At 45.0% G+C, this 17,534-nt stretch overlaps 1 protein-coding gene and 1 long non-coding RNA gene across 3 annotated transcripts; one reads left to right on the forward strand and one right to left on the reverse strand.

Moving 5' to 3' along the window:
• Nucleotides 1-1,329: 1,329 nt before the first annotated feature.
• LOC137158880 (uncharacterized) lies at nt 1,330-8,232 on the forward strand. Its single transcript, XR_010921482.1, has 2 exons — nt 1,330-1,593; nt 7,928-8,232. It is a non-coding gene; the product is annotated as an uncharacterized lncRNA (long non-coding RNA).
• Nucleotides 5,853-16,401, reverse strand: THAP9 (THAP domain containing 9). 2 transcript variants are annotated; one of them, XM_067556846.1, is made up of 6 exons: nt 15,983-16,072; nt 14,490-15,289; nt 12,624-12,819; nt 11,627-11,912; nt 10,357-10,507; nt 5,853-8,543 (listed from the first exon to the last, which is right to left on the reverse strand). In XM_067556846.1, exons 3-6 carry the CDS (start codon nt 12,672-12,674, stop codon nt 6,590-6,592), a joined length of 2,442 nt encoding a protein of 813 aa, XP_067412947.1. In that variant the 5' UTR covers nt 12,675-12,819; nt 14,490-15,289; nt 15,983-16,072; the 3' UTR covers nt 5,853-6,589. The 2 variants fall into 2 exon arrangements, with proteins under 2 accessions (XP_067412947.1, XP_067412945.1); XM_067556844.1 differs by lacking the exon at nt 14,490-15,289 and having other exon boundaries at nt 15,983-16,401.
• Between the last annotated feature and the right edge of the window lie 1,133 nt (nt 16,402-17,534).

Genomic DNA, 17,534 nt, shown 5'->3' on the forward strand with positions numbered 1-17,534 from the left:
TTGGAAAATGGGCATTCCTATACCTCAAGGTCAACTTACTGTTGTCAATAACATGCATAAAGTCACAGGTACATAACTTTGGACACCTTTCTTTAATGTTCTGGAAACCAATAACTTTAATTCAGGCCTTATTTAATAACATTTGCCCTGCATTCATAGTGCCTTGGACTGTGGCCCTATCATATCTCACAAGCTAAGTTGGTTTGGCTGGGTCAGTGTATGATAGGAAACCTCCAAAAACACCAAGTTAGGACAGGAAATGATACTGGTGATTCAGGAGATGTTTCTCTTTCTTAGACTCTGTCCTGAAATCAATGCCCCAGTCCAGTGTTAGGAGACAGTGTGTGCATGAACATGCTCTATTTTGGATGACATGTAAAACTAAGGTCGTACCTGCTTCTAATCATTAAAGACACCTAGATGCATCTTTAGGTAAGAGAGAGGATACACTTGTGTCTGGCTAAGTTCTAGCTCGGCTAATTATATTTTACCTACCTAGACTTCTCCAACACGTTCAAATGGTGTCATTTAGGAAGAGACAGTTGAAATTCTCCGATCAAAGACGCTGGGATGCACCATCGCCTGAAGTGGAGTCACCCCCAGGGACACTCGTCGAAGAAGACCTAATGGGTCCTAAAATGGGAAGTGAATTCTTAGCTTCCAGCCCTAAGCCACTGTGTACGTAGCACTGCCATGTGCTGATAAACAGTTATGTTTCTCCCTAGATTTCATGCCAGAGGTGAGTGAAATAATCCCTGTTTTTTTCTCACGTGACAAGGCTATTGGGAGGGTTAATTGAAGTTTGTAAAGCACTCAGAGGTCTCCATCTGAAATCTTTGTTTCATACGCCATCCATCACCGTGGTGTCTGAAGGCCTTACCCATTTCTTAGTGAACATACCAAGTTCTTGGGTTTTTTCTTTCCATCATCAACAGGAAATCCGTTGTTTTCTGTCATGATTCTTGTAACAGGTGATCTGCCCTTTTAGTGGCTGGAGGAGGCGGAGACAGGGAGCAGCTGACCCTGCTCCAGAGAGCAGCCCAGCGGGCAGGTGTTGGAATCAGAGGATGCAGCTAAACAGTGCCTCATGATTGGCCTATGCTCTCAACTGAGCAACATAAAGGAGGGCCCAGCTCCATGAAAGTGCACTCTCTACTACTTTCCTTTCCTCCATTCTCCTGCAATCAGAGCAGTAAGCTGTGGGCAGGGGCTGCTTGGTAGCTACCAGAGGTCCCCAGTCTGAACCCTTCACCAGATGGTTGTTTGTGTTACTTTTGCACATTTTTCTTCCTGTCTTTGTGAGGAAAATAAACAGAGCCCTGAGGAAAGGGACAGCAACTAAGCTGGGTGTGGTGATTTGTCCTCAGCTGATGCTCAGAACCACCAGCCTATCTGTAGTGACAATGCAGGCATAGCTTGTCATTGCTCAGAGAGAAGCCTGGCTCCTGAAGTGATGGGAGTGCAACAGTAACACCACCAGCAGCTGCAGCAGATCCTGGAATAGCAGCAGCAGCCACACATACAGCAGCATCTGCTCCAGCAGAAACAGCAGGAGAAGTGGCAGTAATTCATGCCTCAGCTACTGGCTTGCAGGTTGGTGCAGGGCCATGGTTACCTAGGTGCGAGGGAGGGGTTCTCATTAAAATGGGGCCAGGAGATGACCTGGAGGCCTTCTTAGAGACTTTTGAGCAGGTGGCTGAGAACTGCTAGTGGCCCTACCAAACTAGCACCCTTCCTAACTGGAGACACCCAGACAGCATACTGGGCCCTAGGTGTGTCTGCAGCAAAGGATTATGGGACACATAGGGCTGCCATATTAGATCACCTAGGGCTCAGTGAAGAAGGGTATTGGCAGAGTTAGATGGAAACCATTTACCTGCGACTCCCGCCCAAGGGAGGTAGCACAGTGACTCTGGGATGTTTGTGCTTGGTGATTGAGACGGGAGATTTTCTCCCTGATGGAAATAGTTGAGGTGGTAACTTTAGACGGGTTCTGCCCGATCCTGCTGGCAGGACCCCAGGAGTGGGTCTGTTGCCACCAGGTCATGTGTGTGAAAGAGGCAGTCCCCCTGGCGGAAAAAGTTCTGAAAGCAAAGTTAGACTGAGGGTCTATGAGTGATGGGGCAAGCCACAAGACCCTCTTCAGGCAGGACCTCAGCAGGCCAGGGGACATGTTTGCACTCCCCCAAGCCATTAATCCATAGGCCAAGCCTAACTGGCTACCTGTGATCCCTGGCATAAGGGCCAGTGGGAGAGGGGGGCCCTGATGGGAAGTCTGGTGGATCCCCCAATTTGTGTTACCCGTGATCAGGAAGGCCATGGGTACAAAGGTTGTACACAAATGCAGTGTGACTATGCCCAGGCTTGTGCCCCAGCAGGAGCCCCTTGGTCCAAAGAGGTAGTTGTCCCGGTCACAACAGATGGAACCACAGTGCTGGGCCTAGTGGAGTCAGGTTTGGCACAGACTGTTGCACAGGAGCAATTGTAGTTCCTGGGGCTCTGTGTGGTGCAGAATGGATATACATGGGCTGCATTCCTGGCACTGTGCAGCATTACCCACAACCAATGTTAGGCTGAGCTACAGTCACCATCGAGTCAGCATTTGCCCTACTTGGTGGTTGTAGGCCAAGATTTGGGGCCCGGGAGCCAGTCTTTTGAGGACAGCAAGTAAAGTGGGATTAGCCCCTGCTCTCGGCACCCACGAATATATGACGTAGAGGAAGTCCTTTCATTTTCCAAGCCTGAGCTGTTTTGTCTGAGCCCCAAGTCACCCTGGGAATGGCCCTGTGCCAGAAGGGAAACATTTAAGGTTCCAAGGGGTTCCTGGGAAGGGCATTGGGGTGCAGTGCAATTTGGATTTCCTCAGGGTTCACACACACACACACCCCCCCCCCAGAATGGGCTGGCCCTAGCCCCACCTCATGAGAAGATGTGTTGGCTGTGGCCCAGAGGCTCGGATTCAGAGTCAGAGGGAGGATACAGTGTTCAGCCTATTACATGGCTCACTGTCCGGGATTCCCAGCACCTCATTTTGAACTAGAGGGGGCTCTCTTGATGAGGGTAACCTGAGACAATTACACTGCAGCCTGTAGAGTTCAGCTCCTAATCCCCAGGCCATACCCACGTGTTAAAAATGGTCCATGATGTACCTTGATCTGGTCACGGGGAGGGTGTGGGGTGTGTGTGGCAAAGACAGAGGAGCGAGTACTGGCCAAGTTGTTTTGGCCGGGTATTTACTGAAATATTAAGGATTACTGTGCATCCTGCCTGGACTGCCAGTTCGTGGGCACCAGACCAGCCTGTAGGGGCCTTGTAGTCCCTCTCCCACTAGTGGGCATCCCATTTGAGCAGGTTGGAGTAGACCTCATAGAACCCTAGAACCAAGTTCACGTGGGGGTTGATTTATTTTAGTAATTGTAGACTACGCCGCCTGGTACCCGGAGGCCATGGCCTTGCACTCCACAATCGCACAGGCTATAAATACTGCATTACTGAAAGTGTTCTCCAGGGTGAGGTTCCTGAGAGTCATTCTGACAGATCAGGGCATGACCTTCATGTAGCAGCTAGTGCAGGAGGTGTGGTCTCTTCTGAGGATCCATTCAGTAAGACTCTCCGTCTACCACCCAGACAGGCTGGTAGAAAGGTTTAACCACATGTTAAAGGAGATGCTACAAAACTTCGTAAGTGTCAAGGCCTGGAATTGGGACAAGATGTTACCCTACCCATTTGCAATCAGGAAAGTGCTGCAGCCTTCTATGTGCTTCTCACCGTTTGAATTACTATATGGGAGGCAACCCTGGGGGATACTAGCCGCCTGCAGGAGGCATGGTGGGAATTGGGTAGCACAATCCTTAACGTAATTCAGTATGTCCTTAAGTTAAGGGCCCGCTTAGATCTGGCAGGAACCTTTGCCAAGGAGAACTTACAGGCAGCATAGTTCTCCCAAGAATGGTACTGTAATAAAAAGGCCTATCTGTGGGTTCACCAGCCAGGGGACTGAGTACTTTTGCTGCTTCCTTCCTCTGAAAGCAAACTGCTGACAAAATGGCAGGGCCCTTTTGAGATCCTGCAGTGGGAAGGTGAACTATGAAATAGATTTGGTGGGGAAGCAACAGGGGTCCCAACTATACCATATTAACGTTTTAAACCTATAGAATGCCGCAGAGGTTTGCTTTATTCAACCTGACACAAGAACTAGACTTAAGAGCCCATGTCATGGTCCCAGAGCTACCCATGGAGTTACCCCCTCACAGAAAATCCCAGGCACAACAGCAGGAAGACAGAGAGCTGCTTAAGGATGCTATTAAGGAGGAGGGGGGGGCTACTTCAAGGTGCTGAGCAGCCTGAACTCACATTGAAGTCAGTAAAGTACTCTGCATCTCACAGGATTGGGCCCATTAAGTGCAATTATTATAATCCCTCCAAAGAGGAAATTAAGTAAGACGATTGAAGGGAAAAAACAGAATTATACTGAAAAAAAATTGAGAATCCATGAGATAACGATGAATTTTAAAACTTAATTGTTTAGTAACAAAACAGTGTAGAATGGAGGAAATCAACCAGCTCAACAATGAAAGGTACTGGAAAGAGGAAATAAAGGAGTTAAAAACAAGAGTGAAAAAAGAGCTATTAAGCTGCACATTTATTACGTTGTGTATTTAATAGTTAACAAATGTTAATATATACACAACCTTCAAGACTGAGCTTGATAAGTTTATGGAGGATGGTGTGATGGGACAGCCTAATTTGGCATTAATTGATCTTTGACTACTAGCAGTAAATATGCCCAATGGCCTTGATGGGATGTTAGGTGGGGTGGGTTCTGACTTTCTAGAGAATTCTTTCTGGGTGTCTGGCTGGTGAGTGTTGCCCACATACTCAGGGTTTAGCTGCTCGCCATATTTGGGGTCAGGAAGGAATTTTCTCCCAAGGCAAATTGGCAGAGGCCCTCAGGGGTTTTGCCTACCTCTACTGCATGGGACACAGATCACGGGACACTTGCTAGTGACTTCTCTGTATCTTGACATCTTTAAATCACGATTTGAGGACTTCAATAACTCAGTCTTAGGTCAGAGGTCTATTGCAGGAGTAGGTGGGTGAAGTTCTATGGCCTATGTCGTGCAGGAGGTCAGACTAAATGAGCATAATGGTCTCTTCTGATCTTAAAGTCTATGAACCAGAAAAACATTTTGTCTGATTCACAGCAGAAGGCTGGTATTACACAACATGTTGCAGTGTCAAATCCTGAGTCCTCTGTTTCCCCAAGTCCCGGTGTTGCTGTGTAGTTTCCTTGAAATGGACTTTTCCAACTTCCCCACCTAATCAAATGTTAACATCTCTTCCTTGCCCTTGAGGCCTTGTATAATCAGCCTACAGCACAGGTTGGATCTAATCATGCCCTGCCTCCTTCTCTTTTCCCACCAATTCCAATTCTTCCCCCCCAAATTTAATTTCTTTTTCTTTCTGCATGGCCAACTGCAGTAGGCCAGGCCTTCACTTCTCCCATGAAGTCTGCAAACACTAATCCTTGTCAGTCAAATACCTGTACTGTCCTCCCCACATTTTATTTAGAGGAGAAAACAAGCAAACCAAAAGTTTCTCGCCAATACTTTCCACTAGGTCTCCTGCTTGTGTCCTGACTTACCCATTATTCTTTAGTTCGCAAGGTCTCCAAGGCAGGATACCTCCTACCCTGACAAGCATATCTACAGCTGTTAATTTACTTCCAAAAAGATATTTAAGGAATGTCTGGTCCCACCCTCTATATATTTTCTAAATTCCTGTATAGAGAAATGCATGACAAGTCTTGTTTATTCTATCCATTCCATTCTGTGCCAGTTTCCCTGCACCTGGATCCTGTGCCATGAGTTTTATTTCTTACCTGACTCATGTTCAGATTTAAGCATTTAAAGGAAGCAGTTTGGTATTTATTTTTCTGACAAGCTGCCAGTGGAATTAAAGGGCAAAAGGCAGAGTGATTATGTAATCAGTAAGTACAAGTAAAACATGTTATTTCTAGTACAAATATTTATTTTTTTAAATAGCTTTATAAGATGTTTTGCTTCATAATTTTTTATGAAGCTCTATGGAGTTATCTGCTGCTGTATGACTTCATCAGCTCTTTCTCCCCCAGCCCTTTTTCTAAACATGTATGAGTAAACTTGGTATTCATCAGAGTTAGGGGCTAACAGCACTATCCTGAGCCAGGCAAGGCATAGGTAGGTATTTGGCAAGCTTCCCCACATAGCTCTGCCAATGCACCCCAATGTGGATTTCCAGTAATTTCCATAATCTAGTCCTGCCATAGACATAGTTGTTCTAAAATCTGTTCTGGTTTTGCAATCTGCATAAATGGGAATTTAGGAATTAGATCAAACTCATTTCCATTTCTAACCCAAGGCATGACTGGAACCCAGTACTGTTAATCCTCCCAGGAGACTCTTTATTAGCCACCCATAGACACAGTATTGCCAAAAGATCAACTGGAATACATCATCTCAGTTCTCCGACACTTGTGTTGCATATATCAGACCTTACCTAAACATTACTCAAGGGGAGATCCAACATCATTTAACAAATTAATAAGAAATTATGGCACAGGTAAGATTTGGATAGATTTATAAGTCTTTAATGATGACGAAAATGGGTGTTTCCCAGTCAGCCTTTTCCATCCATGCCTTCCAGAACAGTATTCCAAACCCCATGTTTTTGCATGTTCAGCTCTGACATTTAAGTAACATTGCACTACATTCCTTAACAGCCTTGTATAGTGATTGATGACACACAATTCCCCATCAAATAGGTGATTGTTTAACTCAGTAAAGAGGTGACTCTGCCCAGATAACTCATATAAAATTTTCTGTTCTAAATACATATCCTGTTGCTTGGGGTTTAGCTTATAGTCTTCCACTCTTGCATGCGTTTTTAGGACTTGGTCAGAAATTCTCACAATTTGATGCACGCTCTCTGATGGCAAACTCAAGCTCCCAATCTTTTTAATGCACAACAGTAAACCACATTTTAGGATTTTGTCATCTGACACAAAGAGAGAAGTGACACAGGCTTCACATCTTATGACAGCTGCTAACTTCTCAGCAACAAAGCCAGCAGTATAGGTGAGGCTTTCTGCATATAGTGACAGATCTGTCAATGCATTACTCAGTGTAGAGTTAACTGAAATATGGCCTGTACAGTAAACGTAGTCTGTTGATGGAATCTCCACACTGCCTCGATCATACTGAGAATGAATGGTATCAAGGGCCAAGTCTGTCCTACGAACAATAGATACATCTAAAGTGCTCATGTCACCTAAAAGAAGATTCTGCTGTAATCCTGGTGTCAAACTATACTTGGTTATCAGTTTACAATAAGCAGCCTGGAACATCATGCAGGTAGGGTTATCGCTGCTAGCACACATTTGTCTGAGGGCCCTGAGAAATAATTCCAGATGATCTAGGCTGAATGTATAAGTCAGGAGGTAGCGGAAGGGCATGTTCTTTGGAAATATATAGTTTGTGTAAAGCCATTTTAAGCTCTCAGCATTAAGCAAAAAACCTAGAAATCCTAATTTATGTTTACCGTTTAGAAAGTGTCTTCCCAAAGTGTCAGTTAATGTGGCAAATGCATTTCTAGCCTCAGTTAAGAGGTGATTTATCTTGGCATAATTTTCAGAGGACACAAGCCCTTTCAATCCTGTTCCATAACAGCTTCTTCCATGAAAAATGTCAAACAGATAGCTCATCAAGCGCACAAATTTGATGGTACCATTGCAGTTATGAAAAGAAGGCAGGCCCAACAACTGGAGACATTCCAGTGTGCCAGCGACACTTTCACTGAACAGCTGTGCTGCGTAGTTCACTCTCAGTTCACTATTTCTGGGTCTGCCTGACAATCTGTCACTAATATGTAGTAATTCCTTCTTTTGCAGAGTCACTAGGTCCACTATGTGCTGCCAGTGTGCTGTTTCATCAATGGACTGTATTCTGTGAAAGCACTGAAACACGTTCCTTATTAACTGGAGCATATGGCAAGCATCAAAGAAGTATGAGATCCGATGAGTGGCGCTGTGAGGATGCTGAAAAGTGCACTGTATGTTACTGGCATCAATACGTATGCCCAATGCCTTTGCCATCTCAACACCATGGGCAGTGGCAGCAGATGTCACAGAGAGAACCGTGATGCCTATGCTGCTCAGCTTGTTGATGGTCTGACAAAGCAGCTGAGCTAGTAAATGTCCAGTGGTTCCATTTACAAAGAAATAACCCAGGGGAGCTCTCCAGTGACCATGAACACCTACTGCCATTAGGACTATAGCTTCGGAGGCCAGAGGTGCTTCATCAGCATCCAGTGCTCCTGTGCCCAGGTCTACAAACCCAACCAGACGTTGAGTCACAGGGTCCCACTCCAGCTGTTTCTTGAGAGCCATACCATCTATCATCAGCGAGCAGTACTGGTATGCCTCTTCTCCTTGCTCTACTTTCTGCTGAAGGTGAGAGAGAATACTGTTGCTGAAGCCTGGACAACCTTCATCATTAGACAACCAGCTGGAAGACAGAAGATAGATTATAGCTTCTAATTATTTCTAAGGGAAAAATAAACCATTAACAGGCTTTAAGGTTTAGTAAAGTGCTTGCAGATTTTTAATGTAAATGAATATATACAGTGTTTTCCTACAGTGCACCTTTCATCTTCTCCTCCACCTGCCTGATGCTCTGGGGTTCTCTGCAGTGATCCCTTTATTGCCTCATGCTACTTTCATATTTTTTTTTCATGTTGTCCCCTATGCTTGGAACAGCTACTATCCTATTTCCCTCTCACACTTAGTATGTTTGCTTCACCTCCCATCATTACATAGGAACATAAGAATTGCCATACGTAATCAGATCTGTTTGGTTCATCTAGTTCACTAACCTGTCTCTGATGGTGACCAGCACCTTCGGAGGAAGGTGCAAGAAACCTGAAGTAGACAGATGTGAGATTCTGTCTCACAAGGTCTCATTCTGACCTCTAATAATTGGAAGCTGGTTAAATCTTAAAGCTTGAGGTTTTTATCCCATCCCAAAACTTTTTTTGCATTAACTATTATAATTCTGGATATTCTTGTTATCCATATAAATGTCCAATAGCTCTTTGAATCTTACTAAATTCTCAATTACTTCCTGTGGCAATTTTTTTTTTTTTTTTTTTTAAACACAACATGTATTTCCTTCTATAAATTTTTAATTTGTACCTTCGTTAAGTGTTCCCTTTGTCTTGTGTAATATGAAACAGACAGAACTGAAGCATCTCATCTACTTCCTCTATAACATTCATTATTCTATATGCTTTTTAGCATGTCCCCTCTTATTCTTCTCTCTTCTAAGGAGAACAATCCCATCTTTTCAATCTCTCCTTGTAAGAGAGTTTTTCCATGCCTGTAATCATTCTAATCTCCCTTCTCTGAACCCCTTCTAACTCCTTAATATATTCTGGGTAACCAGTGCTGGCCAGTACTCTAAATGTAGGCACTCGTCTCTTCTAGTGCAGTCTGCTCCTTCTCCCATGACTGATCTTTATAGTTTGTTCCCCATCTAGTATTTGGCGCAGTCATCCTCACACTGAAGTCACTGGGACTCTTCCCACTGACGTTAGTGGGATAAGGATTTTATTCTTAGACTGTAAACTCCTCCCGGCAGGGACATAATCATGTTTTGTGTTTGCAAAGTGCCATGTATATCCATGGCACTATGTTAATAATAATGAAAGAAGTCACAGCATTTTAGTATTTGTTCCCTCCTTCTATTAGATACTGAAATCAATAGATATCAAAAAAGCCAAGCACCTGATGTCTCTCTTTCCCCACTGGTTGCTCACTTGAATAATGCACCGTACTCCTCATTACCTCTGCTACTGTAAATTTAATCCTTGGGTGTGTTGCTTTATGACAGTCCAAGTGTTCAGCACAGTCCCCCCACCCGCCCTCAATATCAATCTTGCTGACATGAGTTAACATTCCTGTAACAAAATACTGTTTAGCTCAGTGGTTCTTAACCTTTCCAAACTACTGTACCCCTGAAGCCTGAGTCCCACCCCCACGGGGCTGAGGCATGTAACTTAGTTACATGGCGCCCCTGTGGCTCCAGGCAATTACCTTTCTTGCCACCCCCAATACCAGCTCTGCACTTGCGACCCCTCTAAAACTCCAGGTTAAGAAACACTGGTTTAGCTTCTTTGGTACACATAATACAAATTTAAGACAATAGTTGTAAGTGTCATGTTGAAGTGGTTTTATGAAATCTCTACTCTGAACACTCCATCTCTTACTTATCATAGACCAACCTGGAAATATAATCTGAGATAATGAGATTAAATACTCACTTTGTCAGGCTGGAAGGATGAGGCAGGGGAAAATTCTTTCTGACATAATCATACGCCTTACTACTATAGAGTTGGAGAGTACAGGCAAACTGCCTCATTTCCATGGAGTACTCTGTCATCTGTCTCCAGCTGCATGACTCCCACTGCAAATCTGTTTTTAAAAATATAGATCAGCTTTGGTAAGCAGCATGAACAGTTTGATCATTTAATTCAGAAGAAGAATGCCTCTACACTGCAGGACATGAAATACATGATAGGAAAAAAGAGTGAATCGTGTTTGACATGGCACAAGCCTAAATCCGAAATGTCATCACTCAAGTACTTTTGTTGTGGATAAAGCAAATTCAGATTCATTGCTGCATTTCCCCTCTCCTACAGAAAAGAGATGGGAAACAAAATCCTCCATGCCTCTGCCAGAACTCTCTTGCTTATGCCAGCCTCTTTCTCTATGTGTCACACTATGTTCTGTCTTATCCCAACTTGTGTGCCTTCTAGACTGAAAGTTCCTTGTGGCACAAGCTGTCACTCTGTACATCATACTGGGTTGACCACAGGGTTGGTACTTAATATTTAACATTACTAACAACCCAGACATCCCCATTTTCCTCATACCTTAACACTTTACTGCCTTTAAGGACCCACATCACAGGCAACATCCTTCTAAAGGAGGATGATGAAATGTGATTCTGTTCAGAGAAGGTCAATACCATCCCTGAATTAGCTGGAAAAAGTTGCTTTGAGATCTACAGATGAAAAGTGCTATATAAGTGCTAGCTATTAATATTCATGACCCAGTTAGGATTAAAACAATTTAAATGTTTTTTCTCTTTATATTATAAAAATGAACACAGAACCAATTTTCTAAACATTGTCTGAGTGGGAGAGGAATATAAGGTTCCCTTACTTAAATATCATTTAGATTCAAGCGTGAATCTCTTAAAGCTGAACATGTTCACTCAATAACATGTCGTACCTTCCATGATACACTGTTTTAGGGCCTAATCCACTGAGGTGGCTGCATCTCAATTCACCTTGATCTCAGTAGGAGTTGAGGGAGCTAAATATCTTGGAAAATCAGGCCCATGTTGTGTAACTTTAGTAACCAATTTGAGATATCTTCAAGAAAAAGCCTTTGGTTCTTCTTTTTTGTATTACAATAGTGCCTAGAAGCCCACAAGTGAAATCAGGGCCCCATTGTGGTAGGCACTGAAAATAAAGTACAGTCCCTGCACCGAACAGCTTACTATCTAACCAATGCCCTTAACAATACCTGAAAACTGGGCCTGCAGCAGGCTCATGGCTTCTTCGGAGAGCAGCTTCTTCTTTGCAAGCACATTGATCACGCTAAAAACCTTTCGTTCTCGGTACGAGAGGCACCTTTGTGCTGACTGTACTATTTCTTTCATTTCTGTCTGTTGCTCAGCAGCCATTGCAGGACTCTGCAAGCTATAGTTGTGATCCACAGTAATGATCTGCTCATGAGGAGCATCATGTGAGAATGGCTGCTTTAATGCTTTCTGGGATCTTCTGTTTCTAAGATGTGTACTCAGAGGATCCTACAACAGAGAAAAGAATGCAGGGCTTATTATGGGGAAAAATACTTGAGAGAAGTGCATGGCTATAATGGAACAATGAAAGCCAGATTCTTGGTTGTATTAATAGAAGAATAGGAAGTGTTAGTATGTCTGTGTAAGGTCTTTTTGGATTCCCGCTGCTCCCCTCTGAATGCTGGGTACTGTACAAATCTTTCTGGCATAAGGATATTATTGTCTTGAAGATACTACACAAGCCAAAAAAAATGCCATCAGATGTCAACAATCTAAATCAGGTTGTATTTTTACTGTATTTTTCGCGTGGATGGGCATGGTAGGAATCAACTTATCTAGATCAGAACAAAATGGTCTTAAAATGTAGTTGCTTTAGTAGAAAACGACCAGCAATAGTAGTTTCAAAAGAGCTGTTAGCAGGATGAGTTTGTTCAGGTTTAAACTGAAAGAGCACTAACGTTAGCAGTATATTTAGATTTATTCAAAATGGCTTTTATAAAGAGATAAAGAATATGTTTTCCTTTCCCCCACTCCTTTCGGTGTATTTGTGAACCAGCATAAAATAAACTGTCTAAGGAGTTTCAATTTATGTTGCTGTAGCCTTACAACATGAGTTGCAAGCTCTATTTTTCAAGTCATTGCAGTATTTGTCTTTAAGGTTTCTAATATGTTTCCAAGCTGTTAAAAAAGGTAATTGCATTAAAAGTTCTTTTTAACTACCTTGTATTGAAAAACTGAAGGTACAGCTCCTTTCCTTAGTTTTCTTCTCATGCCATATGATTCAAAGTCTGCTTCTGCAAAATGTCTGGAACACAATATGGCACCCGGTCCTGGAATCCAAACCTTTTTGCTTTTGGGGTCTGCTCGATTAACAGCATGGATCCATTTTGTACGCTGTATGGCATCAATGGGAAACCTGAAACATGAGCAGAGCTCTCTTTCAATTATCAGAGCCAAATTCTTTTCTTAGTTAGACTACTGTAAATCTCGAGTAATTTCACTGAAGGCAATAATATCATTCCAAATTTACAATGGGTGTAGAAGAGCAAAAAAAGTGTCCTTAAGATTCAAATAATTTGGTTTTGAAAAGTTACGATTTTACAGTCACAAATTCCCCAGTTAAACTGATTAAGGAGCACTTCAGAACACTTCTGTCAGGCAAGTCTTTATAAGATCTGTGCAGTTAGGACTGCTTAATTGTTGAATTCCACTCTGAGATGCCCCAGCATGTACACCGTAAATGCAACATCAAACTACCCTGAAATATCAAGGCTTCAAATTGAGTTCCATGCATGGAGGTGGCCTACAAGATGTTTCCCTTCTTTAGTTCATCCACCGTGACCTCTGTCGTGGCTGGGTCTCTTTCAAACTTACACTTACACTTTTTAAATTGCTTTATAACTGCTATAATTTAAATTATTGGCATGGTATTTTTCACCTGCACATTTTCACTTTCTGAAAAATTCAGCTTTATACTTGGTCTCTGCCCAAATGTAACTTTTTTGGGGGGATGCAGGGGAACATGAGAGGGATGAAATTTGGGAAAATTTTGTTCAGCTGGTTTGGAGTTATACAACAGTGCTTATTCCCCTGGAGCTAAAGTTTAGAAGCTGAATTCTGAAAGTTCAGACTTAGGACTCTATACCGCAAGGTGCAAGCTGACTTCATGTGGGAGCTGTGCAGGCATGGGAATGGTCCGCCTGCACACATCTCATTGCAGGATTAGGGACTAAGCATAGAAAGAGTCCTGAATTAAGTACATTTACTAGATTTGAAAAATATTACATTCCTTCTTTACTCTTGGGACGTGAATCCACAGTCAATATCCACAGATCAATCAAATTACTGGTAAATTAGTTATTTTCAAGTTCACAAAGCTATGACCATTTGCAAATTCAATTGAGAATGTAGGGAAAAAAACTTTTCAAGAATCTAGTCCTATAGCAACTCCTTGCTCGCTGAAGTTAACGAGGGTTTCATCCATCGAGTAGCTGCATGAACAAACTGCTGTAAAAGTGCACAATAACGGGATTTGATCCTGCACCACTGAAGTTGATCGAAATTAAAGGATCAGAATGGATATATATGTGTACCTATGTAAGGGGCAATTTTGCCACTGTTTTCACTGGGACTATTCATAGAATAAGATACTACTCAATGTGAGTAAATGTGGAAGAATCAAGGTGCATGTGTATAGTTACCCATGATTATTAAGTGACACCAAACAGCTGGCAAATTGGGACTTTGCTTTTTTTATCTCCAAGGCAAATAAAATAAAATTAATGCAACGTTAACGTGTGAGACCAATGCCTCAAAATCATACGCGTCTTTAATGGAGAATTGAAAAGCCTAAGATTCTTTTTCTGAGCAGACCCAGGTGCCCTCTTTATTTCAAATGTCAGGGGAAAAAAGAATTAATTTCAATTTTATTTAAATTTAGAAGAATAATGGATTCATCATCTATTTTAAGTAAGGGTAGATAATTGTGGGGATCAGTAGTTCAGGATCTATGGCTCCAATCCTGCAAATGCTTAAGCATGTGTGTAAATGTATGCATAACAGTCCCACTGAAATGGCACTACTCACTTGAGTAAAGCTACACAATATTTTCAGGATCATGCCCTGCTAGGATTCTCTATTTCCCTTTAATTCTCTTCAGCATCATCACTTTCCCAGGTAAATCCTGTGTCTGTGTATCTGTAGTTGAAAGTTCTGAGGTTTTAGAGAGAGCTCCGCTGTCCTGAAATATTACTCAAAAGCCTGAGTCAAATGATTAAATCTGAGTTCAAATTGAAAAGGATACTCACAATTTTAAAAAACAAAATCTGTCTGAAAACTCATATTTCTATAGTTACAGTTAAGATTACTATAAAAGAAAATTGAAAAAATATTGTTTCTTTTTTAGTTTTATGTTATGCATTTGATAGCACTGAATGTACAGGCAGCATAGCATGTGGAAATGGTTAAAACAGGAGTTCTCAAACTTTTTTTGCTGGGACCCCTTTGCAAACATTTCAGGCAGTGACGACCCCCCCAAAAAAGTGATGACCCCCCATGCCATGCTTACCAGCATGCTTGGGGGCTGACATCTCATGACCCTCACAGGGGTCACGACCCCCAGTTTGAGAACCCTGGGGTTAAAATTTGAAAATTAGAAAAATGGAGCAAAATGTTTATGAATATATTTCCCCACCACTGCTACCATCACGTCCCTATTTTTCAACCAGTGATTGAGCTGGTACAAATGCACGCACGCACACACACGCACACACAGAGGAATGTTTTATAATTTTTTTGGCAAAATATTTTTTGACCAGCTCTAAGAGTCAGTGTCAACATTTATGCTCTTGTCATTTCCTTTGATTGTGTGGGTGGCGTCTTTCACCCTGCAACAGAGGAGAGAAAACACAGGGAAAGGACACACGAGTGTGCAGGGAAGGTGTGTAGATCCTAAGACTGTTTTAACTCTCTGAAACTCAGGTGCAGTGGAATGGTCACATCCCTCCAGTCCATGCCAGCAGGGCTCCCGCTCTTTAGGCCATGGCATAAGGCTCATGCCTTTCCTCCCCATGGCTAGAATCTCAAAATATTCCCCAGGGGAGGAGAGGGGTTGGGTCACCACAGCGGCTTCGCCAAGGATCATGCTGTTTGGTGTCTTCTCAGCAAGCCCCAGCTTCAGGAGTCCTGTGAGGCAATGAAAATCTTGCCCTTTTTCTATTACAAAATAAGTAGCACATGTCCCCCTAAGAAGGCTGTTTGGGAAGGGCCCCCGGCGGCCCCCCTTCACCCCACAACCTCTCGATTTTAACCCACTCTGACACTTTGGGGGGGGGGGGGTAGAGGTGACTCCTGATGCTGATCGCGCGGGTGCGGCTCGCAGGGCCCAAGCATAATTTTTCAGGCCCAGTACAAACGTGTAACACAGGCCCCTCCCACACACACACGGGTTGCAGCCTGGGCCGGGCCCCCCAGGACCCCAGTAAAATGTACCCTTCCCCCCTTGTGGGGGCCCTGACGGCCCTGCAGGGTCCCGCAGCGCTGCGGGGAGCCCCCCACACAGCGGCCCCTGCCCCACTCACTGGTGGAAGGAGATGCCCCGCTTGCGGCTCAGCCCGTTGTCCCGCGTGGTGCAGCCCAGAGCGGAGCAGCTGCGGGTCATGGTCCGCGCGCAGCACGAACAGGCCCCCCCGCCACGCAACAGAACCGGCCGCCGCGCGCTAAGGAACGCGCAACGCTCTCGTCCCTCCCCTTCTGTCACTAGTGCCCAGTCACAGGGCCAGCGCGGAGGGAACGACAATGGAACGCGCCTTCCGATTGGTCGTCTCCCCTTCTCTGCCCTTTCCGATTGGCTCTTCTCGCTTATTTATTTTTTTCGTTCGCTGAGCCCCCCGGCGCTGTGGCAGGGACTCGGGAGCTTTTCTTTGGCTACCGGCGGGTTTCCGACCTATGGCCCAGCCCTTCCGCAGCGCCATCTCCTGTGCTAACTGAAACAAAACGTTTGCCCAATGGTAAACGGAAGCAGGAATTTGTTGGGAAGGAGGGACAATTGAACCAATCAGAGAGGGCAAAGGGGGAGGCGGCAGCCAATCAAAACCAGCGTATCTCGGCACCAATGGAAGCGGCACTCTCTGCCTGGAACTGCTGTATCTCCGCCCTGTGTCATCGCGCGCACGCCCGGGCCCGCGCGCCTTTGAGTCTCTCCCTCCCTTTCCGGCCGCTGAACTGGGAGCCTGGCGGCGCCGCTCGGGCACATGGCGCTAGCGGGCGCGGAGGGGTCTAGCGACCATCAGGCTGCCCCCGTCCCCGCCAGCACCATGGGTCCGAAGCGCGGGGCCGGGCCGGAGGAAGCCGGCGCGGCGCGTGTGCGCCCGCTGCCCGGGGTCTGCCTGAGGGCTCCGAGCTGTTGGAAACCTGCCGCTTCCCTCTGGCGCCCGCGCCTCGGGGTGGGGGCCGGCATGTGGGGCCAACCAGCAGCAGCTCGCCGGCCGGCCGGGCCGGGCCGGGCCTATTTCGATGTGGACGGAAGGGCCCTTGGGCCTGAACGTGAGTCCGAGCTCGCGTTAGCTGGCTTGTGTAGCCGGGGCCTGCGGGCGCTTAGGCCCGTCCCTCCCCTCACGCACGGAGCGTTTCCCGGCGGCTGGGTAAGTTCTGGCTGAGCTGAGGGTTAACTTGCTAGACCCGGACCTCCCTGCCCTGAGGCCGTGGCTTGGCTGGGTTCGGTTCGGATCGGCAGAGACCGAGGCGGGTGGCTCACGTTGTGTCTAGACACGCACACGCCGCCCCCGCTCAGGCCTTCCACAACAACAGCCTGTGAGTACTTCGGTCTTCGGGCCGTCTGCGGGTTGTGCTGTAGCTTGTGCATCGGCAGCCGTGGGCCTGGCCTTCCTCCGGCTCCTCTGTTGCCTGCTTTGCAGGGAAGAGGTCTCACGTGACTTGATTATGATTAGTGCACCAGCACTAACTAACTAACTAGCCCTTAAGTGCTTCACTGGAACACACCCATGCATCACTAACTTCTTGCTCCAGTAGCCAGTTGGGGCAGCGAGCATTACTGGTTTTAAAGCACTCACGTGGGTGTTGTAAGGATTGATCTTGGCAAAGGCTAAGATGAGGGCATGTTAAAAATGATTG

Source organism: Emydura macquarii, unplaced genomic scaffold, assembly GCF_026122565.2.
Source record: "Emydura macquarii macquarii isolate MOO-44397 ecotype Brisbane River unplaced genomic scaffold, CSIRO-AGI_Emac_v2 contig_1790, whole genome shotgun sequence".
In the NCBI taxonomy this organism is placed as follows: Eukaryota; Metazoa; Chordata; order Testudines; family Chelidae; genus Emydura; species Emydura macquarii.